This window comes from Panicum hallii, chromosome 6 (genome assembly GCF_002211085.1).
Source record: "Panicum hallii strain FIL2 chromosome 6, PHallii_v3.1, whole genome shotgun sequence".
NCBI classification, from domain to species: Eukaryota; Viridiplantae; Streptophyta; class Magnoliopsida; order Poales; family Poaceae; genus Panicum; species Panicum hallii.
Genome location: NC_038047.1, coordinates 1,526,966 through 1,553,079, shown reverse-complemented (window position 1 = coordinate 1,553,079; position 26,114 = coordinate 1,526,966). Strand labels below are relative to the sequence as shown.

The 26,114-nt window shown below is 45.4% G+C and overlaps 2 protein-coding genes across 2 annotated transcripts; both read right to left on the bottom strand.

Annotated features, from left to right (window-relative positions):
• LOC112896606 (glyceraldehyde-3-phosphate dehydrogenase 2, cytosolic-like) lies at positions 1-3,746 on the bottom strand. The gene is made up of 11 exons (XM_025964629.1): positions 3,590-3,746; positions 3,448-3,471; positions 3,238-3,338; positions 2,781-2,896; positions 2,593-2,692; positions 1,978-2,124; positions 1,828-1,888; positions 1,631-1,728; positions 803-945; positions 550-633; positions 1-421 (listed from the first exon to the last, which is right to left on the bottom strand). The coding sequence occupies exons 1-11, from the start codon at positions 3,729-3,731 to the stop codon at positions 286-288; spliced, it is 1,152 nt and encodes a 383-aa protein (XP_025820414.1). The 5' UTR covers positions 3,732-3,746; the 3' UTR covers positions 1-285.
• Positions 3,747-6,183: 2,437 nt separating this feature from the next.
• LOC112896623 (glyceraldehyde-3-phosphate dehydrogenase 1, cytosolic) lies at positions 6,184-9,695 on the bottom strand. The gene is made up of 11 exons (XM_025964655.1): positions 9,559-9,695; positions 9,405-9,428; positions 9,196-9,296; positions 8,715-8,830; positions 8,527-8,626; positions 7,752-7,898; positions 7,597-7,657; positions 7,401-7,498; positions 6,993-7,135; positions 6,742-6,825; positions 6,184-6,620 (listed from the first exon to the last, which is right to left on the bottom strand). Exons 1-11 carry the CDS (start codon positions 9,560-9,562, stop codon positions 6,485-6,487), a joined length of 1,014 nt encoding a protein of 337 aa, XP_025820440.1. The 5' UTR covers positions 9,563-9,695; the 3' UTR covers positions 6,184-6,484.
• Positions 9,696-26,114: the final 16,419 nt, after the last annotated feature.

Here is a 26,114-nt window from a genome sequence, read left to right as displayed (position 1 = left end):
TGTAATCACCAAACACAAAAACTCATCTATTCAACAAACCGACCAACACAGCAAAATTACAACCCCCCTGTTTATATTCTTCACAAGCAAAAACTAAACTCAGGTCCATAATAGCAACTTCGTTACAGGAAGGTGGCAGATAGGAAAAACAAAAGGCAACTCATGTCCCAACTTAGCATGAATCCTGGCGTAAGGAGGGCGCCTTTCACATTTATTCTCTGCATAGACAAGCAGCAGGCTGGTCCACGACCAGAAAGCCCATGGGAACCATCACTACGAAACGCTCTACTGGGTCTTGAATATGTGGCGGATCAGGTCGACGACGCGGTTGCTGTAGCCCCACTCGTTGTCGTACCAGGAGACGAGCTTGACGAAGTGCTCGTTCAGAGCGATTCCAGCCTTGGCGTCAAAGATGCTCGACCTGAGTGGAAGGAATGAAATGACGATGAAATACAGCAGAGAATCACCATACTTCCTCGTAGCAGTGTGCACTAGAAGTGTAATAATAGTCCACTGATTCCTAAGAGGACCCAAAACAAAATTCAATACCTGCTGTCACCAGTGAAGTCGGTGGAAACCAAATCCTCCTCTGTGTATCCCATAATACCCTTGAGAGGCCCCTCAGAGGCAGCCCTGTAAAACCAAAGCAAGTAAATCAATGATGTTTTGTGATCTCGAACCACGCAAGGAACATGGACCAAGAAACCTCACTCCATGTCAAACATAGCATTGGATAATGCCAACAAAAAACATTATGATATTCATGGAGATTAATTTTAAAAATAAACGAAAAACTACTTACTTGATAGCCTTCTTGATGTCCTCATACGAGGCAGCCTTCTCAAGTCTAACGGTGAGGTCAACAACAGAGACATCCACTGTCGGAACTCGGAAGGACATACCAGTGAGCTTGCCGTTCAATTCAGGAAGAACCTTACCGACAGCCTGCAACACATTAATACAAAAGTCAGCATGCAGAATTTCAATCAAATTTACTAGAATATGGAATGGATACTATCACACTAAGCAGAATAATGAGGTGGAATAACAAACCATTTAACTAAAAAGAGCATAAGTTGCGTATCATGGCATCAGTTAGCACTTGTACAGCAGTCATTTTAACGCCCGGATACCAATGTATGTGCATGCTCATTTAGCTATGTTATTTCAGCTCAGATTGGACCACAGTATATAAATTAATTTACAAAACCAAGTAAACCCCCAAACAAAGTAAAGCAAGTTATCACATTTCTACCACTAATTGTCAGCCAAACCAGTAGGTCAAATCAGCTTTTTTGCAAACAAATCACTAAAGAAAAAAGCAAGGAAATATTAGCTCACAGCATACTCCCTCCGTCCTGAAATATAAAGCATTTTGGTTTGTCCTAAGTCAAAGTAAGTAGTCTAAGTTTGACCAAGTTTATAGAGAAAAATATTTAACATCTAACACAGCAAATGAGTAAATTATAAAAATATAGTTCATAATGGATCTAATTATTCTCATTTGACATTTAAAATTTTATTACTCTTTATGAACTTGGTCAAACTTAGAGCAGTTTGACTTAGGACAAACCAAAATGCCTTATATTTCAGGACAGGGGGAGTACAACATTGTGAGTTTATCATATACCTTGGCAGCACCGGTGCTGCTGGGAATGATGTTGAAGCTAGCAGCCCTGCCACCTCTCCAGTCCTTGGCTGATGGCCCATCAACGGTCTTCTGGGTGGCTGACATAGAAGTATCATGCTATCATTTTACAGCCAACTACAAGTACCTTCCCAATAATGCTAGTACAAAATATTGCTCAACAGCAAAACAAAACTCACCAGTGATGGCATGAACAGTTGTCATCAGACCCTCGATGATACCAAAGTTGTCATTGATGACCTGGTTTATGGAAATAGACATCATTAATAACCAATCTACACCAGAAGAGCACAAGCAACTAAAAGAAGCTAAAAGATGCAACAACACACCTTCGCGAGGGGAGCAAGGCAATTTGTGGTGCAGCTAGCATTGGAGACAATGTTAATATCTGAGGTGTACTTGTCCTCATTGACACCAACAACAAACATAGGTGCATCTTTGCTTGGAGCAGAGATAATAACCTTCTTGGCACCACCCTATTATTCAAAGGAAAATGCAGCTATCAGAAACAGGCAATTTCTTGAGAAGTAAAGCGATCGAGTATAGACTACATGTATTAGATCGTAATCATGACACTAAACTACATTGTTTCATAGTCTCCCAGTATCTATACTTAAAACAACAAAAACTAATAGACATTATACAAACTGGTACGAAGCATGTCAGAAGCAAATGATCAACTCCATTGGGAACCAAGAAGCTACCATTAAGCACAGGCCATGCATATTCCAAGTTAATAAATAAGAAAAATTACTGCTAAAATTTAAGACACCAATTGTTAAGCCCAACTAAGTGGACCATCAGTTAATTTGTCCCCCCTCCCTGCAAGTATACAATCCGCCACAAATGCATACATTCAGAAAATAGGGAGAACATAAACATGATACACAAATGAACTACAAACATTCTAAAACAGCCATAGGACTATCAAGCAGCAATTATACCTTCAAGTGAGCCGCAGCCTTCTCCTTGTCAGTGAAGACACCGGTGGACTCCACAACATAGTCAGCCCCAGCCTCACCCCACGGGATCTCTTCGGGGTTCCTTTCAAATTGTGGCAGCTCAAACATCAGCTCACAGCTTGAACAGAAAGCTTAACCCATCTCTGAATGAAGCAGTAACAGGGGGCTACCTCATGCCGAAGACGGTGACCGGCTTCTCACCGAATAGAAGGGTCTTGGAGTCCTTGAGCTTGATGTCACTGTGCTTCCAGTGGCCGTGCACGGTGTCGTACTTGAACATGTAGGTCTACACAGGACAGGGGAAGCACATAAATCATGAGCACAGCACACAAAATTCACAGCGCAGTACCCTATCAAGACTAAACACATAGCGAACCGCTAAATCTAAAGCTGTGCATACCCACAAATGACAAAACTAAGCTCAGAGCGAAGCACTAAATCTCAAGCTGCCCATACCCATACCCCCAACAAATCCCCCCAGATCCGTGGAACTCAAGTAAAGCATCAGAGTCAGAACAACTCTGGAAGCAACGATTAACCACGAATCGACGCTGAACCCACCACAAAACCCCCCAAATAAACCACCAGATCTACACACGGCCTGACCGCAACGAGCAAAGCGCGTACCATGTAGTCGGTGGTGATGAAGGGGTCGTTGACGGCGACGAGCTCGACATCCTCGCTCTGGAGGGCGACACGGGCCACGAGCCTGCCGATCCTTCCGAAACCTGAGCCGAATCACAGACGTGGACGAGCAAAAACCCACTCAGATCAGTCCAGATTCAACCGCACACAGACCAAACGAGCACGAACTACTAGTACGGCGCAAAAACTCACCGTTGATTCCGATCTTAATCTTGCCTGCATCCCCAAATCCAGCCAGCAAAACGAAAAGCAGAAGGAAACAAGTCAGCAAAACCCTCCTGGCTAGATCGTAAATGGAGCAGCAGGGAGATCCGGGGCAGGAGAGAGCAACTACCCATGGCGAAGGGTGCCGCGAAGACGAGGATGGGATCTGATGCCGCGATGACGAGGAGACGGCGGATATGGTTAGATGGGGGGCCTGAGGAGCGGCCGCCCTTATAAAGCCGAGAGCGACTAGGGATGGCAGCCGGACCCATGGGCTACGGGTGCGGGCGCCCACGGGTTCCACATCCGATGGGTGCGGCCCATGGGTCCAGACCTGGTCACCGCGCACGACGCCACGCCACGACCCCGAGTTTGCAACACGTCGGCGTCGGGGCTCGTCAGGTTCCAAAGGCCAGGCCGCCACGGCCGCGGGTTCCGAATCCTGCCGGCGCCGCCGGCCGTCGCCTTCGCGCCCGCCCGGCACCACCACGATGCTTGCTCTCCTTTTTCTTCTGCTACCGGTTTGTCGAGGTTCTGCACGGGCGTTTAGAAGGCGTGTCAAGAACGAAAGGGTGAAGAAAAAGATGGTGCGGTCAGCTTGTTGCTCTAGGTGCATCACAGGGTAGATCTCGCTGTCAATGGGTGTCTCGGGTGCATTTCTTGCGAGTGTTTTCCGTTAAGCCTGCTCCTGAAAGCCTATTAGTGAAGCTTGATGTCATGCCGGCGTCAGTTCGATCGCTCCCTTTCCTGCCACCCCGGGTAGATTTCTCAGTCGTCAATTGTTCTCTGTGCTTGGGCTTCATTTTAGAGCTTTTGGACCTCTGATCCACGACTCTGTGTTGCAGTAGTTACTGTTTCTTCTTCCTCTTAATGAAAGAGAAGGTGCTGCCTTTTGACTTATGTTTTTATAAAATAGAATAAGATTAAAGTTCTCAACTGACACGTACCGTATTATTATATAGAATACACATGGTATATAATATTATATTTTTATATGATTTCACGTAGCAACGGCGAGCATATTTTCTAGTATACGCGTATGGATTTACTAGGATACGACTGACGATCGGATTGACTCTCATACGGAGTTGTGTTGGTGTCTGGCGTGTAGGAATCTTTGCTCTCGTCGCCTGCATCGTCTGCCTGGAGGCGGTCCACCGGCTTGAACACAAGAAGGTCCACGGCGAGGGGACGTTCCCCCGCGCCCTCATGGCCGAGCCTCTCCGGAATCTGTTCGACAAGTGCTCTAGTGATGGCACCTGGATCATTCGTGGACAGTGGCTTGGATGGCGAGGGACGCTTTGGCCATGCCTACATGCAGTGCGCTTTCTTCGAACCAAATCCCCACGTCAGGAGCATCCTTCGTGGTTATTCCGAGGCAGCATTCGGTGATGTATATTTCTTAAAACGTCGATTCTTTCAAGATTGAAGTCGAAGACTTAAGAGGAGGATGAAGAAGATATGATTCAGATCTGCTGTGTAATATCTTAGATTTTTCTATAATATTATTTTATGTAAAAATATGGGTTTCAAAAATTTTCCGTGCCGCGTTTGTAATTACTCCATCCAGATCACTATAAGATTATCCTTTTATGAATTTTCCAAATTAATTAAATTAAATCCAAAATTTAAATTTAATTTGTTAGAATTATTTAAATATTAGTGTGATTTGGATTTTATTTGATTTTGAATCGAATCTTGTGTGTGCTTTTATATTAGAATGTTGCAATTCAAATATAAAATCTAAATTTAGGATTAATATAACATCTAACTTGGATTTTAACCTTAATCCGAATATTTTGGTGGTGGGAGGAAAGAGCGACCTATAAATATCTCTTAGAGGAGCTTATGGACTTACAACACTTATAGATATAAATCTCATCTATAAATTTTCATGTTTGAATAAAAAATTATTAGATTTATCGGTGGAGCTTATCATAAGACCTTCGAAACCAAACACCTCTTGCACGCGTGCGCGTGGCAGTATGTGGCGGGCATCCAAACGCATTCCGCAGCGTCGCCCCGGTCGAACTGGCGGCGTCGCTGGTCGCTGTAGCGCAGCAACTGCATCTTGATTGCCACGATCGCGTCGCCGCCTCTGCACCATGGATGATGGATCCTACCTCACCTCGATCGCTGTGTGGGCTGTGTCTGGATATGTATTTCATCGCCGCGGTAGCTTCTCTCTCTCTTTTTTTCGTCGCCGTGGAGGTATCCATAACCCTTTGTCACATACATGACCGCAACACGAACGAGGGATTCAACATCTCGAGGCAACAGTTTTTTGCACCGCACGAAGCTAAAAGCAACGCTCTGCGACGGATCAACATCAGCAAGGGTTGGAATCAGAATCACACAGGCACGTGGCTTACCCAACAAAACAGAACCAGTGAGAAGGAACGAGGCACGGAACATCTCCAAAGCTAGAAGCGACGGTGCTTCCAGCAGCGCTGCCTATCAAAAACTTCAGCCTGTCGGAATCAGAACCACACAGCCAAATGCAACTCAAAAATGAAATGAAACCAAATAAAAGAGGCATCTCATTCTTCCACCTAAAACAACCAGCAGAAACCCAAAAGGAATGAAGAGCACATCCCACGGTGCTTTTCCAACCAGCAATCCCTCAAGTACAGATGCCACCAGGCATGCGACGAGGGCGCAACGCACGATAGAAACGGGTAGGGATCAAGATGAATGCAGAAGACAGCAGAGAACACAGGAAGCAGGACGAACCATGAGACTGTCGTTACCAAACACAAAAGCTCATCTATGCAACAGACCGACCAATAGAGCAAAATTACAACCCCCCTGTGTTTGTATTCTTCACAAGCAAAAACTAAACTCAGGTCCATAATAGCAACTTCGTTACAGGAAGGTGGCAGATAGGAAAAACAAAAGGCAACTCATGTCCCAACTTAGCATGAATCCTGTCCGGAGGGCACCATGCACATTTATTCTCTGCATAGACAAGCAGCTAGCCGGTCCACGACCAGGAAGACCATGGGAACCATCAAGCCGAAACGCTCTACTGGGTCTTGGCCATGTGGCGGACCAGGTCGACGACACGGTTGCTGTAGCCCCACTCGTTGTCATACCAGGAGACAAGCTTGACGAAGTGCTCGTTCAGAGCGATTCCAGCCTTGGCATCGAAGATGCTCGACCTGAGTAGAAGCAATGAAATGACGATGAAATACAGCAGAGAATCATTATACTTCATCATAGCAGTGTGCACTAGAAGTGTAATAATAATCCTTAAAGAGGATCCAAAACAAAATTCAATACCTGCTGTCACCAGTGAAGTCGGTGGAAACCAAATCCTCCTCTGTGTAACCCATGATACCCTTGAGAGGCCCCTCAGACGCAGCCCTGTAAAACCAAACCAATTAAGTCGATGGTGTTTTGTGATCCCAAACCACGCAAGAAACATGGACCAGGAAACCACGCTCCCACATCAAACATAGCATTGGGTCATGCCGACATGAAAATGTTATGACATTCATGGAGATTAATTTAAAAAAAAAGAAACTACTTACTTGATAGCCTTCTTGATGTCCTCATATGAAGCAGCCTTCTCAATTCTAACGGTGAGGTCAACAACCGAGACATCCACAGTGGGAACACGGAAGGACATACCAGTAAGCTTGCCGTTCAATTCAGGAAGAACCTTACCAACAGCCTGCAACACGTTGATATAGAAGTCATTTTAACACTTACGCATGCTCATTTAGCTATGTTATTTCAGCTTACATATGGTACCACAGTATATAAATTAACTCACAAAACTAAGTAAACCCTAAAACACGGTAAAGCAAGCTATCACGTTTCTATCAATAATTGTCAGCCAAACCAGTTGGTCAAATCAGTTTTTGCAAACGAGCCACTATAGGAAAAACGAGGAAATATTAGCTCTCAGCATACAAAATCGCGAGTTTATCATATACCTTGGCAGCACCGGTGCTGCTGGGAATGATGTTGAAGCTGGCAGCCCTGCCACCTCTCCAGTCCTTGGCTGATGGGCCATCAACAGTCTTCTGGGTGGCTGACATAGAAGTATACTGCTGTCATTTTACAGCCAACTACAAGTACTTCCCAATAATGCAAGTGCAAAAGATTGCTCATCAGCCAAACGGAACTCACCAGTGATGGCATGAACAGTTGTCATCAGACCCTCAATGATACCAAAGTTGTCATTGATGACCTGGTTTATGAAAATAGACATCATTAATTAATAACCAATCTACATCAGAAGAGCAGAAACAACTAAAAAAAAGCTCAAAGATGCAACAACACACCTTAGCGAGGGGAGCAAGGCAATTTGTGGTGCAGCTAGCATTGGAGACAATGTTAACATCTGAGGTGTACTTGTCCTCATTGACACCAACAACAAACATAGGTGCATCTTTGCTTGGAGCAGAGATAATAACCTTCTTGGCACCACCCTATTATTCAAAGGAATTATGCAGCTATCAGAAACAGGCAATTGGAACTTCGAGAAAGCATTAAAACTTATCTAGAAGAGGGAAAACCACACAGCTCAAAATAATTTCTTGAGAAGTAAGGCAATTGAGTATAGACTACATGTGTTAGATCCTAATCATAACACTAAACTACATCATTTCATAGTCTCCCAGTATCTATGCTTAAACAGCAAAAACTAATAGACATTATACAAACATTCAAAGTCTCCCAGTATCTATGCTTAAACAGCAAAAACTAATAGACATTATACAAACTGGTATGACTAACCATTAAGCAAATGATCAACTCAAATCTCAGGTTACTACAGCATGTCAGAAGCAAATGATCAACTCAATTGGGTACCAAGAAGCTACCATTAAGCACAGGCCAGACGTATTGCAGGTTAATAAATAAGAAAAATTACTGCTAAACATTAAGACACCATTTTTTAAGCCCAACTAAGTGGACCATCAGTTAATGTGTCCCCCTTGCAAGTATACAATCCCCCCAAATGCATACATTCAGAAAATAGGGAGAACATAAACATAATACACAAACAAACTACAAACATTCTATAGCAGCCATAGGACTACGAAGCAGCAACTATACCTTCAAGTGAGCCGCAGCCTTATCCTTGTCAGTGAAGACACCGGTGGACTCCACGACATAGTCGGCACCAGCCTCACCCCACGGGATATCCTCGGGGTTCCTTTCAAATTGTGGCAGCTCAAACATCAGCTCACAGCTTGAACAGAAAGCTTAACCCATCTCTGAATGAAGCTGTAACAGGGGGCTACCTGATGCCGAAGACGGTGACCGGCTTCTCACCGAAGAGAAGGGTCTTGGAGTCCTTGAGCTTGATGTCACTGTGCTTCCAGTGGCCGTGCACGGTGTCGTACTTGAACATGTAGGTCTACACAAGACAGGGGAAGCATATAAATCATGAGCACAGCACACAAAATTCACAATTCAGTACCCTATCAAGACTAAACACAGAGCGAAGCACTAAAACTAAGCACTAAATCTCAAGCTGCGCATACCCACTGCCAGGATAAATGGAATATTATAATTAAGCGACAAGACCGACAAATCCCCCCCAGATCCGTGGAGCCCGAGTAAAGAATTAAGAGTCAAAACAACTCCTGAAGCAACTATTAACCACTTGAAGCACGCTAGCTCACGAATCGGCGCTAAACCCACCACAAAACCCCACATAAACCACCAGATCTACACACCGCATGACCGCAACGAGCAAAGCTCACAGATCGAGGCGCGTACCATGTAGTCGGTGGTGATGAAGGGGTCGTTGACGGCGACGAGCTCGACATCCGCGCTCTGGAGGGCGACCCGGGCCACGAGCCTGCCGATCCTTCCGAAACCTGAAGCCCAAAGCCACACACGGAGACCCACAAAAACTCACTCAGATCACTCCAGGTTCAACGAAACCAGCACTAAGCTCTAGTCAGCCGTCAGGTGTAGCAACTCACCGTTGATTCCGATCCTAATCTTGCCTGCATACGCAAATCCGACCAGCAAAAACAAATAAAAAGTCAGCAAAAACCAACTTGGCTAGATCCGAGCACGAAGCAGAAGGGAGCAGCAGTTAGGCGGAGGAGATCCGGGGCAGGAGAGAGCAATTACCCATGGCGGAGGGGTGCTGCGAGGACGACGAGACCGGGGTGGGAGGTGCCGCGAGGTGAGGGGAAGGGTCTAGAAGCGGATCGGGTGAGGTGGGGAGGGGTCTAAGCGGCCGCCCTTTTTATAAAGCCAAGAGCGAGGCGAGGAAAGGCAAATTTATTTATTTTTCTTTAATCAAAGGAGAAAGCGAAATGCAACTTTGGAAAGTGCCCTGGGGAAATTTCTAAACAAATGGGCGCAAATAATTCTGGAACGAGGTGCGGGGGTGACCTGTCCGACCGGCCGTTCTCCAGAAGGCGCAGGCCCGGTGAGCTGTCCCGATGACGTGTAGGCCCGGATATCAAAGAGGCCCACGTGTCATCGGTGGGACAGGGGCTTCGTGGTAGGCGCGCGGACAGCGCGGCCTGGTTCGTGGCGCAAGAAGAAGGAGAAGAAGAAAATGCATGTCTCGTCTTCCTTTCTTGGGGAACAATAATGCCAGTAAAGAAACCCAACTTATCTTTTCAAAAAAGAAAAGGAAACCCAACTGAGAGAAAAGAAATAGTAGTAGAAGTTTCTTTTTATTTTCTGGGGAAAAGAACGGAAATGGAATAGTGGTGGCTCTGCTTGAGCCGGCGTGAGCTGCTACAACCCATGGCCGTGGCCGGTTGGCTGGAGATCGGGACGGGGCGGCCGGAAAGTGGCCGGAGCAGGGTGGTCCAGCGGAAGTGTTCGGCCGGCCCGGACGGCGACCGGCGACCGGCGACGGCGAAGGACCACGTTTGGGCGCGGGTGTCCGGCGCCGGCCGCCGTCGAATCGGCGAGCCCGCTTTGTGCGTGGCACCCCAACGTTTAGCTCGTCTGTTTGGTGGCGTTGCGACGCTTCGGTTTGTTCCTTTTGCCGCGCCATTCTAGAATTGTTTTTTAAGTAACAAACAATATTTGCATTTTTGCAGGCTCACCATGACCAATATTTGCTAGAGCACACGTGTCCTTCTGTCTTCCCTTGCCCCGTTACCCGTTGCCGGTTGCCCAAGGGCATTTCCGGACTCGGTGACAGTCCACGTGACAGCAGCGACGCCAGGTGGTGGCCACGGCGGATCCTGCCGCGCCGGGCGTGGGGTCCCCGTCGGGCCGGGCACCACCAGCATGTGCGACAGGCGGATATGCCATTCCCGGCTCCAGATAATCCCAAGAATGCCACGACGCATATGCTCCACACATTCCTCCTCACCCCGGCGCTTCTAGATGCTTCGGTCACGAGTCCCGGCGGCCAGAGCAGCAGCCGCCGCCCCCACCTGGTCACCGCGCACGACGCCACGATCCCGTCAGGGCTCGTCAGGTTCCAAAGGCCAGACCGCCGCGGCCGCGGGTTCCGAATCCCGCCGCCGGCCGGCCGGCCATCGTCTTCGCGCCCGCGCGGCACCAGCGCTCTCCCTTTTTCTTCTGCTACCAGTTTGTCAAGGTTCTGCACGGGCGTTTGGAAATTCGCGCGAGACTAGAAGATGGTCCGGTCAGCTTGTTCTAGGTGCATCACAGGAGCGGTCGGCAGAAATCAGAATCCTTTTTTCAAAAAGAGAAAAGAAAAATCTTTCTTGCGAGTGTTGTCCGTTAAGCCTGCTCCTGAAAGTCTATTAGTGAAGCTTGATGTCATGCCGGCGTCAGAAGTCACGAGCGAGGACTGTGGAAGAAGGTGCCGCTATTTGACTTTTGTTTCATTAAAAAAATTATAATGTTTCCTGACGTCTGCTGCAGCCTTGCAGGGTGATTACGTATGCAAATACTACCATTACTACCCTTATGACGAAATTAGACTGACTCTTTGGGTGTGCGTCCCTTAAAGATACTACGTTTTATTTTAGGACATCTGAATTTTGCTGTCCATGGGCTTGACACATGAGCAAAGCCCAATAAACGCATCATCTGGAATTTCTTCTTACATAGTAAAAAATGGTTCCTATAGGCCCATGCATTGATTTCTACACCAAGGAGCCACCTAAATAAGCCACTGCCAAAACTCAACAGTTATTTTTCACCATGCATCCAAATAACTCTGGTTACTGACTTTAAATCTAAACAAACCAATAAGTTGTATTTGTAACTTTGCCATGTTCCTTGAGGTTTTGGGCCCGTACGAGAGACTAAGTATGGACAGGCAGGCCCATGATCGGGTAGGAACTAGCTTGACGCATGGGCCTAGCCACTGGGACCGTACTTAACAGGGTCTTGGAAGTTGTATTTATTTGTATAAGATGAATACAAAACTTTTCACTCTAAAATAAAAAGGTGAATAAAATTCAAGAAAGCGTCATTATTTATTGTTACTGCAGGACAATTTGTTGCCACACCCACATCGCATAGATCATACGATGCTGATAGACTTGCTAGACACGGTACAACGCATCGAGATTGTAGTCAACCAAGCTGCCAAGTAGGCAAGTACAAGCAACCCTGGATGGGAGAAAGAGCCGAAGAGGACGGCACCATCCGACCCGGGCGGGGAAGGCTTCTCAGGTAGAAGGTGGCGGAGTCGGCTGCGTCGCTGGTTCATCGCCCGGTGGCGGCGGCGACGCGAGCCGGACCGACGGCGCGGGGCGGAGCGTCAAAAACAGCGGCTGGCGCCACCGCGCGGCGCAGACCGGGCAGGTGCCGGCGGGGCCGGCGATGATGCAGCGGAAGTGCAGCACGTGGGAGCACTCCGCCACGAAGGTGACCTCATCGCAGCTCGCGCCGGCGTCGCCGAGGCAGACGCCGCAGCGCGGGACATCACCGGCGCTCGCCATGCTCGTCGCAGTGCCTTGCTTTGCTGGTGCCATCGGCCACAAGCCCACAGTTTATAGAATTCGGCACGGGGTAACTTTGGTAGTATGACAATACTGCTTACTGGGAAGGTTTGATCTTTCGAGTGTAATGATGAGGTATTTAAAGAATTATACGGCGGATAAGTTGCCAGCCTGAACTTTTCATTGATACGCAAGTTTAGGCGTACATAATTTAGGTTGGTATTAATACCACTCAAAATTAACCCACAATATAGCTGGTAGTTTCTCTCATAAATATTTAAAAGGAGTATATTTTGGTGGGGAGATATAAATATGGTCTGCATACGAAACGGCGTGATTCAATTCTTGCCATCAAACCCACACCCATCTCAAGACAGCTCTGGCACTTCATGAGGTGCTACATGAAACAAAAAGAAGAAAGTTGAAAGGGGTGGTGTTGAAACTGGATTTTGAAAAGGCATATGATAAAGTCAATCGGGCCTTCTTGTTTACCTACCTTGAAATCAGGGGGTTTAGCAGTATTTGGTGTGAATGGATAAAAAGAGTTGTGTCAGGTGGCACTGTCTGCATCAAAGTGAATAACAGTGTAGGGCCATATTTTGTGAGCCACAAAGGAGTTAGGCAAGGTGATCCCTTGTCCCCCATGCTGTTTAACTTCGTGGCAGACTGTTTAGCTAGGATGATTAGGCAAGCTCAAGAATCTGGGCTGCTGATAGGTCTAGCTAGCAATCTGATTCCCTATGGAGTGGTGGCATTACAATACGCTGATGATACTATCGTATGCCTCAAAGAAGATATGGAGATAGCTAGGAACATGAAGCTCCTCCTGTACTTATATGAGATGATGTCTGGACTTAAAATAAACTTTAACAAGAGTGAGGTCATTGTGCTGCAAGGGGATGATGAGTTGCATGACCAATATTCTGAATTGTTTAACTGTCAGATAGGCATGTCCCCCTGAAATATTTGGGAGTACCTGTGAGTCCAGGTAGACTACATGTCAAAGATTGGGCCCCTTTAATTGAGAAAAACAGAAAGAAGCTAGCTGTCTGGAGGGGTGGGGTCAATGTCCATTGCTGGGAGACTAACTCTTATCAATTCCAGTCTTTCAAGTGCCTTTATCTATCATATGTCTATGTACTTATTTCCACAAACTGTTGTTAACGAGCTGGACAAACAAAGGAGAATGTTCTTCTGGCAAGGGGTGGCACCAAGAGGAAATACCACCTGGTCAGGTGGGAGGTAGTGAGTAAAAGCAAACAAAAAGGTGGCCTGGGAGTAAAGGACATAAGGAAAATGAACATTAGTCTGCTATGCAAATGGTGGTGGAAATTAGACTTTGAGGGTGGTCTGTGGCAGGACATGGTGGTGTAAAATATCTGAAGAAACACACCATCAGCTCTGTGAGCCAGAGACTATGATTCCCCTGTCTGGGCGGACCTGCTTAAGGTCAAGAATATTTACCTGGCAGGGAGACAACTCAAAGTGAAAAATGGGAAAACTTGTGCTTTCTGGTATGACAGGTGGCTTGGTGATAAAGCCATATGTGAACTTTCCCCTGTCCTATTTGATCTATGCACAGACAAGAACGTCACTGTTTTTTTCCTTCCTAGAAGGAGTAGGGCATGTTCCTGGGTGGAGATGGAACAAATCTGGGTTGTTTTCAACTAAATCGGTGTATGAACATCTAACTAATGCTGATGGGGCAGAAGTTATAAATACATATGGAAAGCCAAAATCCCTTATAAAATCAAAATTTTCCTGTGGCTATTGGAACTGAATGCTGTTCTGACCAAAGAAAATATGGTCAAGCGAAAATGGGTGGGGGACCCCTCTTGCTACTTTTGTCCCGAGGTGGAAACTACTGATCACCTCTTCTTTTTGTGCCCGGTTGCGAGGGTAGTGTGGGGTATTGTTGGCCAATGCTTTGGGCCAGAACCACTCCGCAAAACTTACAACAGTATAAAATTTGGATCAAATCTAACCTCCCCGAGGGGGATATGGTTCACATCTTTGGTCTTGCTGCTATTTGTTGGGCAATCTGGAAATGTCGAAACCAAGCCTGTTTTGACAAGAAAATCATCAAGAACCCTGCTGAGATTATCATTCACGCTTGTGCTCTCATGTCTTATTGGGCAGGTTTGTACAACTCGGACTTCCAGGTGAAACTGATGGATGGGGTCAAGGTCATGCTCGCCTGCGCACACAGGGTGCTTGCTCGACAGGCGCGCCCAACTCTGCAGATCCTGCCAGCTCCTTCTGAAGATCGAGACGATGAAGAAGAAGAGGAGTGATACAGATCCGGGTGAAGAAAGAAGATGCGCCGGCCCCTGAATCTCTTTCTTGTTTTTTCTGTTATGCTTGTGGTCTGGGAATCCTGGGGTACCCCCCTTCTGCGACTACCTTGCCTGAAGCAAGTGAAGTAGTTCGTTTAGGCTAAAGACTCCTTTTCCGTTATCGTTTGTGGTTCTGGAACAAGCTTGTATTTCCGTTTTAAGTAATGGAAATGGGGTCATGGCCTCGTCTCGAAAAAAAAAACCCACACCTATTGTATGTTGAGGGAACGTACTGAGCTATTTTGGATTTTATTTCGATTAGGGGGCTGTGGACAATCCATTTGTTGACACCTTTTGTCGGACGAGGAATAGGAGTTCAGAAAACAGCTGAAACTGCTTTGTCTCAGCCTGGCTTCGTTGGAAAGGACGATCGCACGTCAAAGATCCAGAATGCATTAAGTTCCAAAAAAAAAAGATCCAGAATGCTGCAGCTAAGGGAGGGCGATGCGAGCGCAAAATTCTTCCACCTGCATGCAACTTATCGCCGCAGGAAGAACCACATCGTCAGTCTGCAACTGGGAGACAACACTGCTTTCTCCCAGGATGACAAGGCGCGCGGAGATGCTGCATTCTTACTTCAGTAACATCCTCGGCACTGAGTTCTCGCGGCAGCACACTCTCGATTTGCAGGCCTTGGGAATTGAACGGCGGAACCTGTCTGCTCTCGATCTCCCTTTCACCGAGGATGAGATCTGGTCGGTAAGGAGCTCAAACCTGACAAAGCACCTGGGCCTGACGGGTTCACTGCGGCCTTCTACCAGACAGCCTGGTCAGTCATAAAAGGGGACATCATGGTTGCACTAAACGCTTTCTACACGGTGGATAGAAGACAGTTTCGTTGCATCAATGGTGCCCTTCTCACTCTGCTCCCGAAGACCCCTGTGCCCAAAACTCCCAAAGATTACTGACTAATCAGTCCCATTCACAGTTTTGCAAAGTTAGTAGCCAAACTCCTTTCCAAGTGGTTGACACCTCACCTACAAGAATTGATCAGCTGCAATCAGACGGCTTTCGTCAAGGGCAGATCAATCCTGGATAGTTACAAGTATGTGCAACGGGCTTGCCATACTGTTGAGGAAAAGGAAAAGTACCGAAATTCCTGCTCAAGCTGGATATATCTAAGGCATTTGACACAGTGGCTTGGCCTTTCGTCCTGGAAGTTCTAGAAGCCTGGGGTTTCGGTCAGCGTTGGAGGGATTGGATTGCATTACTTCTTTCAACAGCTTCAACCAGAATCTTGCTGAATGGCCAACCAGGGGGATCCTCTCCTCGCTATGCTGCTCATCCTTGCGACAGGCATGGCCCCTGCGTTGGGTCCCTCTTGACGTCCCCGTGGTTCGGCTACTTCGACGCCGGCCGCGACGACACGCTGGTGTACCGCGGGTGCGGCGGCGTCGAGGACGACATGGAGGAGAGCGAGAAACTCTACGGCAAGGACATGGTCGGATCGCACGTGGTCGTCTGCATCGCCTACCGATTCTGCGGCGGCGGATAGAATTAATAGTACCTTGCAATAAAACATAGCTTCATTCAGTGGCGGACCCAGAAACTTAAGGGAGCCTGGGCCAACATAGCACAAACATATCATCCACTAACCTAAGCAAACTTAATAACCTCCACAGTTTTGGAACTATAATATCAATAACTAGAAATGGAGTGTGTGTATGTTAAGATGGTTGTGTCACATAATTAAATCATCTCATTATAAATCTGTGACACTAAAATTAATTATGCCTTAGTATGTAAACTTGCCACCAAAAGTCCAATAGTATATCTCTAAAGAAGAGAGCGAGTGTGCAAACTTATGGGACATGGTGTATTTGCATTTTCCAAGTCTTAATGTTCTGAAACCGTTGAAGAACGGGAGCTCCATCCAGTGATTTGAATATATAACTACAACTTAATTTGTTGGAGCTGCTCAAGATGCTGTACGCCGGCAGACTTTTGAGCCTATGCACACGCTCAAACGTACAACGTTTTGCTGATCTCTCGATTTGTGCAGGCTGCAAGCACAAGGGATGGTTTAAGCTGAGCTGCCAATGACCCACTGCATGCATTACTTTGCCAGCTGACCTCTACGAAGCTGGTAACAGACACGCTAAGCAGGAGCCCGGGCTCGCCGGGCCTTGGGTCCGCCCGTGGCTTCATTTGTGTGTTTCCTACCAAACGTACGTTTTATTTTGACCTTTTATTTTCTTCTGTACTGTTTTGCCCCCAAGGAACCTTGTATTCTTTCTTGCCCCACTGAATAGAACACCCGCGCTCATGCTCTTTGTTCTTTTTTTTAGAAAAAATATTAGTATGAGATAACAGTATTTGGGTTTTCACTTCTTTGGTTTGAACCACCTATCATTAGGCCAAAAAAAGAGAGATCTTTTATGTTACACAATACCATCACTTAGTGGTATATATTATAGAGGAGATAGGGTAAGTTTATAATTATTTTTCAATTATAAATGAAAATGAAGAGATGAAATTAGAAAGATAGTCCAGATGAAATGGATCCACATGTCATTAATATTTTCCAAATTCAGCACAGCATGTTTTCATTAACAGACGGTTTATTAACATGCATGATCACTAATCAGCTTTAGTACAGCACAACAGGCTTTTCCAAGTGCTTCGAGACATCTTTGAAGGCGAATTAACGAAGAATTTGCCTTCATCCCCGACGTGCTACTTTTTTACCTTATAATTTTCTTTTCTATATGTATGCCTGTATGGTGAGCGATTTAGCTAACATTTCTAAGTTTCTAACTTCCCGCATTTTCGTAATAAATTGCTATAGAGTGTTTAAATAAAGTTGCCTTAGAGATTTGACCAGGGCCGTACCAAAATTTTTGAGGCTCTGGTGCGAGATATCAAATGGGACCCTACATATCGTAAATATAAATACTCAAAATAAATGAAATTCATTATTTAACTTCATGTGTTTGGCAGTGCTAAGAAATACCATAAGCAACTAATAAGCTGAAGGAGAAAATGACGAACCTTTCTTACCAATATTTTCTTAACCTCTATTAAATATAATCAGCGTCTCGGTGACAATCAAAAAGTTGGCAACATGGCAAGATAGCAGCAGATAGTCAGCGACAACCTGTAAGTTAGCAACTCACCAGTCACAGCTGCAGCGCGGCAGGTCATGGTGTCGGCCCTTCGTGAGGGCGGTGCGTCCTGCACATGGCCGTGTCCAATAGATGAACAGTCCAGGTCAAACCGTCCAATCCTAGATAGCAACGAGGCTGTGGGGCTTTGGTCTGTGGAAAGGAATCAGCATTAGAAGTTAACGGAAGCCACGGTTGGCTATCGCCCGGGCATAATATACGGGCCTGGATTTGATGTTTTTGGTTTATTTTTGTTATCTTTTGAATTTGTTTCGCAAAATATTTTTATTGTTTCCTTAATTTATTCTTGTGTACCATGTTTTGAGATGCTCCGTGCTGCTTCATTTTCTGGATGGTGGAATTGTATTGTTCTTGCAATAGATATACTAAAGGATAAAATAAAACATGAATATGTCCCAGGTACTTAGTCAATGATACTTTAAGTTCCAGGACCAATTTAAACAAAAACAAACAATATGACTAATATCACCCGCTTCGAGTAAAACACAACGATCTTTTTGCTTGTTCTTTTAATCTTTGGCGCTGCGTCCGATCGCCTGCATGGGGCAACACACAACACACGCAAATAACTAAAGATGCTAATCGATCAATGGAGCTGCTGCCAGTGGCAGCTAGCTATAAGGATGGCAACGGTTATGAAATACCCGCGTACCCATGGATATTAAATCCAGTGGGCACGGGTACGGGTTTAGATTTGTGCCGCGGGTACAGGTGCGGTTACAGATCTAAACCCAACGGATAGTTTGTAACGGATTTAAAAAATTAATACCCGAACCCGCAAACCCGCCAGACCCGCTGACATGTGGGCCCCGAGTGATTATATATATACACATTTTAGGGTTTCATTGTTCCCATCCCCGACTCCCCACTTCCCCAGTCCCTACCCCGACCTCCCAGTTCTTCCCAGCTGCCACCCCCATCCGCGCCCGGCGGCGCCCGCCCGCCCGCCCGCCCCCATCCGCGCCGCCGGCCGCCCGCCCCCGTCCCCGCCGCCGCCCGCCCGTTCCCATCCGCCCCGCCGCTGGCCGCCCGCCCGTCACCATCCAACGCTCGAGCCATACTGGTAGAAACAGATCTGGCCCTTGTTCTTCATGACATTTATGATGTTTTTGCTTGATGCGTTAAGAACCACATTATTTACATGATGTACTTTATGATGCGCGTGATATGCATTTTGATGTGGTATATTGAACAAGCGTGGAAGAACCATTTCAAATTAGCCTTGTTCTGTTCTTTGTCTTTGGTTTCATGAATGACTTACTGGATGCACAATTGGTACTTGTGACACATATTCTTTAGATAGATGCCGAGCTATTTAGTTATGGTTGGCTACTAGTGCCACTCTGAGTATAAATATCCACATATTGTGCAAAGAGCAAACTTTTAGTTGATATTATGGATAGTCATATCAGGCCTTTCTCATTGATGTGAGGCTGTGAGCTACTCTGAAATAGCTCGAGCTATTTAATTTAAGATCATGTACCTTTCATGCTTGGTCTTTTAGCTAGATATCTAACTTAAGAACATGTTAATTGTTCTACAGTTGCAATGGCTAGTGCTCCTAGTAGCTCCCAAGTTCCAGGTTCCTAAGCATTAGGTGCTGTAGTGGCTGCGGCTGATACAACAGAAGATAATGTTGTGCACATTTCGGATGGGGAGGAAGAAGCTCCTGCTGCTCCTGGTAAAAGGAGGAAACTTTATTCTAAAGTGTGGAATGACTTCGTCCAAGTTTGTGTTGATGGAGAATGGAAGGCCAAATGCAATCATTGTGACAAGAAATTTTCAGCCGTCTCAAGGAATGGTACAACCCATATGAAAACCCATCTGAAATCTTGTCCTTTAAATAATAAGAAGGTAGGAGATAAAATTCAAAGTAATTTGCGGCTTGTAACCACTGAAAAAGGGGCAATAACTGTAGAAAACTATATGTTTGATCAAGAAGTAGCTAGGAAAGCTCTTTATTCCATGATCATATTGCATGAGTACCCATTATCCATTGTTGACCACCATGGTTTTCGTAAGTTTGTTAGTGCCCTGCAATCTTTGTTTAAAATGGGTACTAGAAACACTATTAGAAGGGACATAATGCATTTCTATGAGGGTGAGAAAAGGAAAGATAGGATATTGTTGCAAAGGACCAATTGTCGTGTTGCTGTTACAACTGACCTTTGGACAGCTGATAATTAAAAAAGAGGCTATATGGCTGTGACTGGATATTTTATTGATGAGTCGTGGATGCTTAAAAGCTGCATTTTGAGGTGATTATCTTTTTTCTGCAATTGTTGCTTGCTGTTCAGCTTTCAAATTTCTATACATTATGAACTTTACATCTAAACTATTGCTTTGTTATGTGTAGGTTTATGTATGTGCCGTGCCCCCATACCGTTGAAGTTATTTGTGATGCATTGCACAAGTGCCTCCAGAGCTGGGATATTGATCGGAGGGTATCAACCGTGACTCTTGACAATTGCAGCACCAATGATAGTATGATTGGCTTAATGGAGATAAGGCTGTAGGAACAAAGACACCGGCTAGAGAGGGGGTGAATAGACGGTTTTAACTAAAAACAAAGCACTTAGGAGAAATTTAATTAGTACAATAAGATATTTAAATTTCTAACCTAAGTCGAGCTAAATTGGGTTTGCAACCTAGGGTGATCACGCAAAGTTAGAATCTAGGAATGTAAACTTGCACAAGAGTAAATGCGATAAAGAATTGTAAGGTAGGAACCAATTCTCAAGACACAAGAATTTATCCCGTGGTGTCGATGACTTGCCGGTCACCCCTAATCCACGTTGAGGTGGATTCAATGAACTCGATTGCTCCTCTACCAAGTCTTCACTTAGTCCTTAAGCCAATTGATCAAAGAACCTCTCCAAACCTCGATTCCACTAGAATGCTCTTCACCGCTCCGGCGAGGTGAGCTCAACCTCTCACAAATTTGGCCATGGCACCTTCACAATCTCCTTTTAAGTGCTCGGTGGCCCACACGATCTCCAAGCCGTCTAGGAGGCGGCAACCTCCAAGAGTAACAAGCCAACAACGCTTGCTTGGAATCCCACTAGTGCCTCAATGATCAACCTCTTTGATGCAATGCACTAAACACTCTCTAACTCACAAGAATGCAATCACTAAGCAATAGTGAGTGAGAGATGAGTGAATAAGAGCTCAAGTATGTTCTAGTGTCTTTCTCAAGTGCCAAGAGAGCTCTCATGCAGTCAAGGGGTGAGTATATATAGCCTACCAACACAAACTAGCCGTTTGGAGAAGTTGGTGGACATTCTGCGACATTGGCAGGTGTCTGCCAGCTCCACTGTCCCCCAACGGTCAACTATTGCAAAAACGGCGTTGTCAGAACTAGCCTGTAACATTCCTGTAATTAGAATCTGGACACTAGGTATTAGTGTGTTGTATGTATGTTAAGGTTTGTATAAAGGAATAGGGGTGTATTTGTAAATCATGAGTTTTATAAATTCTTATGTGCAAGTGTGTGAAAATGTTCTTAAGTGTCAAATTTCAGATGGCTATAGAAAAGAAAAGAGCAAAAGTTAAATAAACTTAAGGGGAATAGACTTTATATGAAATTAAGGACCTTTATGTAATTAATACAAAAATATAAGGATTTACATGTGAAAGGGTAAAAGATAAAAGTAAAACTTAGTTTTACCTAAGGACTAAAGTGTAAAAAGAGCTAGTCATGATTACTGCAGAAGAACTTACAAAAAGACCCCAAACATTAGGGCATTTTATTTTAATTAACACATAAAGTTTATAATTTGAATTGTGTTCAAAAATTCAAAATAAAACCGTACCCTTTAAGATTTTAAACCCAAGCCTTAAAGCAATATTGTAGAGTTTGAAAAACTCTACAACTTTCATGTTGAGCACTTTTTCATTTGACCTTTGTAGCAGTAGGAAAATTTTAGTTTACAGTAGGGTCCCTGAACTTTTTGAGAATTGCAAATAGATCCCCTGACACCTCCCCGCTTCGTCTTCCTCTGACCCCGCCGCTTCCCCCTTCTGCTCTGCTCCTGTCGCCACCGCCCACCGCCGGCACAGCTTCCCGAGCACCACCTCCTGCTGGATTTCTCTTCCACGCGTCGCTCCTTGCCTTCTCCACTTCTGCTCCCCTCCCTTCCTGGCCTCACGCGCGCGCGCCACGGCAACCCGAGGCCCTCGCCGGCCGCCACCTCCTGGTCACCGTGGACAGGCCATCCTGGTGCCTTAACTCACTCTCTCTCGCGCGCAGCAACATTACTTCAACACACACGGCCTATTCTGTTACTCCGAGAGCCCAATTTCGAGCGCCCGAGCTGCATTCCGCCGCCGCCGTCCCGTTCCACTCCGGCCGCGCACGGCACGCCCGTGGGCAGCCCACACCGGACCTCCTCCGCCCCAACCAACACCCGCACCAGCTTTCCCGTGTCTTGCTCGTGCTCGACGACCCACTGATTTTCCCCAATTTCCACTGAAGCCTTGTCCCCGACGAGCGCCGCCGCCGCCGCCGCTTTCGGCCTCCACCGTGGGCAGCTCGCTCCGGGTACTCTCACGCCACCACGACTCTCTGGCCAGCACCACATCATCGTCCTGAAGCTGTTCGACCCATCCATTGGTTCCCTAGTGCACCACAGAGCCTTCCCGACGCTCGCCGGCGTTCTTCCTCGCCGCCGCCGCATTGGTCTCCGTCGATTCCCCTTGATCCAGCGTGTTTTCATTCAATTAATTGCACGTACACGTTCCCCGGGACTCACCGGTTCTCGTGCGCAGGATCTTGGCCAACGTTCATCGCCGGAGCACCCTCGTCGCCGTCGACCCCTCCGCCGCCGCCTCGGGTCCTCATCGGGATCCCTCTTTCCGTCCGTCCCAGCCCTCGACAAGTGGAGCAACGGGATCACCATAAGCTCCTGACCCTATCCCTGCACTTGGACCTCGCCGCCGGTGACCGCCGTCGCCGGAACACGGTCGCCTCCAACTTGCTCTGTTCGGGTTCACGGCCAAGGACTTCGGGTTAGAAGGAATAGAAGTCCAGGGGGTTTTGTGCAAAGGAGTAGACTCAGATGAATAGTACCGAGGGACCTCCTTATGTAAATATTGCTGCCAACTTAGAAATACTATATCTCCTCGAGGAAAACTCATAAAATTGCAAACTAAATTTTGTTGGAATCCTCAGATAAAGATCTACAACTTTACTTAAAGAATCAACTTCAGTTTCTGTATGCTTGGTGATCTAATTTAAATATTAAATCTAGTTGCTTGTAGGCTTTGGAAATGCATAGTAATTCATAGAAAAATGATAAAATAGTAAAACTAGTGATGATAATTCTCTTTTAACATATAGAATTGAAGAAAAATAATCATCATGGTATGGTAGTATTATTTTCTTATGGTATAAGTTTTATTAGAAATAAGGAGTAGTTTCTTTAGTATAATTAATAAATACAATTTTAAATGTTCAAAAATCATGAAAATAGATTAAGGTTCTGTTTTGTAATATTGTAACATGTTATTAAGTTTCCAACCAAGGGTTAGGTATTAAATAATTTAGATATAATATAGTTGATTTATAATGTAATGGTAACTCAAGTTCATATAAGTAATTAGTATAGTCATTATATAAAGCCTTTAATATAAATGTTAGGAACCACCCCACCTGTTGCCTCATGCCACTAGATAGATACTTAACGTAATTAGGTTTACTGTTTAATGTATCTAAGTGAACTAATTAATACTCGATAAATGACTGCCCAGTACTGGGTAGTTAGGAAATTTATCAAAATGACATGTTAATTATTTTGGATTGCAACTTTATCGGGAAGTAAAATAAAAGTAAAAGTATTCCATAACTTGTAATTTTTGCATTTCATATAGACTCGACCACTCTCGCTGACGGGGATTATCAGCTGATCCCGGAACAAGAAGAAGTTTATTCTGAAGACCCCGGGAATCTCGTCGCGGATTTCTCTGAAGCCCCGAACCAAGGTTCGGAAGAAAATAGTTTGACTAACCCTAACCCTACCAGCGAAGGCAAGCCCCGGAAATAACCCCTACTTTATTACACTGTAACCTATGCTATTATTTATATATCTCTTTATGCATTACGTTCTAGGAGTTGTTTGGAAACTTAGTTGCATTATTCTAGGAACCAATGTATTGAACACTAGAACTTGAGTCCGACTAGCTGCTCTGCTTATAGGACCGGTACAAGTCGAGTGATTTCCTGTCACTCGCGCGATTTAGGAATTGTAATGTTTACATTCCTGCTATCACTATAAGGATGCCGGACGGGAGTTTTATGAGGTATCATGGTCAAGATGATACCCCGTCTGTGTTGATGAATTTGTTAAGGTCGCAGTGTGTGGTAGCGGTGGTTAAGCGTTTGAAAGTACTAGCCACATGCCGTGAAATATGGTAAGCGGTAAGCCTAGTAACCGATCGGCCCGAGGAGTGGACATACCACCCACCACATGTATTTGCTTCTTTTGGTTACTTTGTTCGACGTGTAGGTATACGTGTTGCTGGGCAACCAGGAGTACGGGTTTTGTAGTCGCGCTACAGACGTACGTCCTGCACTTTGGAAGTGCGTATGACCTGCAGTCGCTTGTGGTGGCACTGATCCACGAGTCGGAATGAAAGGCAAACGGTTGCTTCGGAACAACCCTGTGGTGTTCCAAGCGTGTGAGTTAGGTTTACCTTGCAAGGGTTGAATCTCGATTCAGAATCGTCCGCCTCTCACGATGTATGAGACTTCTTATCCCCTTTATCACATAGAGTAACAAGAGCAATTATGTGATTATTCAAGATGATGTTTGAATAAAGATTCTACCATGCTTGAGTAGTTATAGGTGCTTACCTAGAATGGTTAATCAACTAGAACTTGAAAGCTAAAAGTTGAAAATAAGGATCTACTCTTTGTTGCTTTTCAGCTGAAAACCCTACCCAAAGCTAAAAGCCATCATGAGTCTAGTTATGGGCTAAGATATACCCAATTCCGGGTAAGTCTTGCTGAGTATTAGTATACTCAGCCTTGCTTTTGTTGATTTACTCCAGGAAATTCTTCTAATGAGCCAGCGTTCATTACACCGTGGCCCTACCCCTTGCCTGATGGTTGGTCCGTGGAATGGGATCCGTCCCCGGCCAACACAGATTCCGCCGAGTGATATTATGCCAGGGCTAGCATAATATCTGTAATGACGACGTGTATAATGACTACGCTTTTCAAACTCCGCTGCTTTGACTAGAAACCTGAACTTGTTTTGTAATAATCTCTCCTTAGTGGGAGCTAATGTTACTTTATATATCCTTGTAATATAACTGCCTGTGGTGTAAATTATTTTGGCATTATATCTCTGGACTCACCTTCGTGTGAGGTACCTTGTTGGATCCTGCGTTCGGTGGTTTATCGGGACGTTACCCGACAGACCAATAGTTTTATACTGTTTGAAGTACGAGGTAGCCCTTCAGTGAGGACTCGCGTACTTGAGCCGGTATAATTCAGGTTGGTTCTGCCACAGCTGGTATCAGAGCTAACAATTGTACCCTGGAGATATAATTAGCCTTAAAAAGTAATTTTTAGTATAAAATTTCATTAATCAAGTATTTGTGAAATACGTTGATTCGTTAAGGATTATGTATAGTACATAAGCCCTAGGGTAATGTTATTATGGGAATTAAAGGTGGCTGTAATATGTATATATATGACTAACTTCCAGCATTACTTTTCAGTTGAAACTTAATTTTGTGCACAATTCAACTTTACATTATGTAACGACATCTTCGATCGGGAGGTAAGAAGGTAAGAATCCTCAGCCAACTGAGGGAGCTTGGCCTTCCTGTCGGTGATGCGAACCGAACGCTGTTTCTCAAGCAGTGGCCTACTTGAGATGCTGCCAATGTATCAATTTCGATTGATCACATTGGGAGTATATGGTTCGGCGCAGGGTATGGCGATCGCTGTTCATACCCCCGCATTTTTGCGGTACCCCCGTGAATACGTTATCCAATAACGTATGTTAACGTTGTCTGTACGGCGGTAATTGTACAGATGCTATTTCTATAGTGAGCAGTAATGAATGGGGACGCTTTCATGACATGCTGGCATGAAAGGTTCATTGGATATATATATGCATTGTGGTTTTCTGCAGGTACACTAACCACGATTCCGAAACTAGGACGGATAGGATTTATCGACTAGTTAATAGTGAGAGACGTATTTATATTGTGCCACCGTAACTAACCACGTAAGACCAAGATTACTTGGCAGTTAATTTTTGTTTGTGAGATCGGTTAGTACGTGCATGCATAATCCATTAATCAACTAAATTGAATGCTTAAATTGA

Bases quoted from the DNA above. Each gene is read 5' to 3' on its own strand.
- LOC112896623 (XM_025964655.1), bottom strand. The intron at 7,658-7,751 runs GTGTGTTGTTGC...TTCATAAACCAG, and splicing joins GCCTTGCTCCCCTCGCTAAG to GTCATCAATGACAACTTTGG. The intron at 6,621-6,741 runs GTATTGAATTTT...GCTTCTACTCAG, and splicing joins GACTTCACTGGTGACAGCAG to GTCGAGCATCTTCGATGCCA.
- LOC112896606 (XM_025964629.1), bottom strand. From the start codon at position 3,731: ATGGGTCCGGCTGCCATCCCTAGTCGCTCTCGGCTTTATAAGGGCGGC. The intron at 2,693-2,780 runs GTAGCCCCCTGT...ACAATTTGAAAG, and splicing joins GTCACCGTCTTCGGCATGAG to GAACCCCGAAGAGATCCCGT. The intron at 1,729-1,827 runs GTGAGTTTTGTT...CTTCTATGTCAG, and splicing joins AACTGTTCATGCCATCACTG to CCACCCAGAAGACCGTTGAT.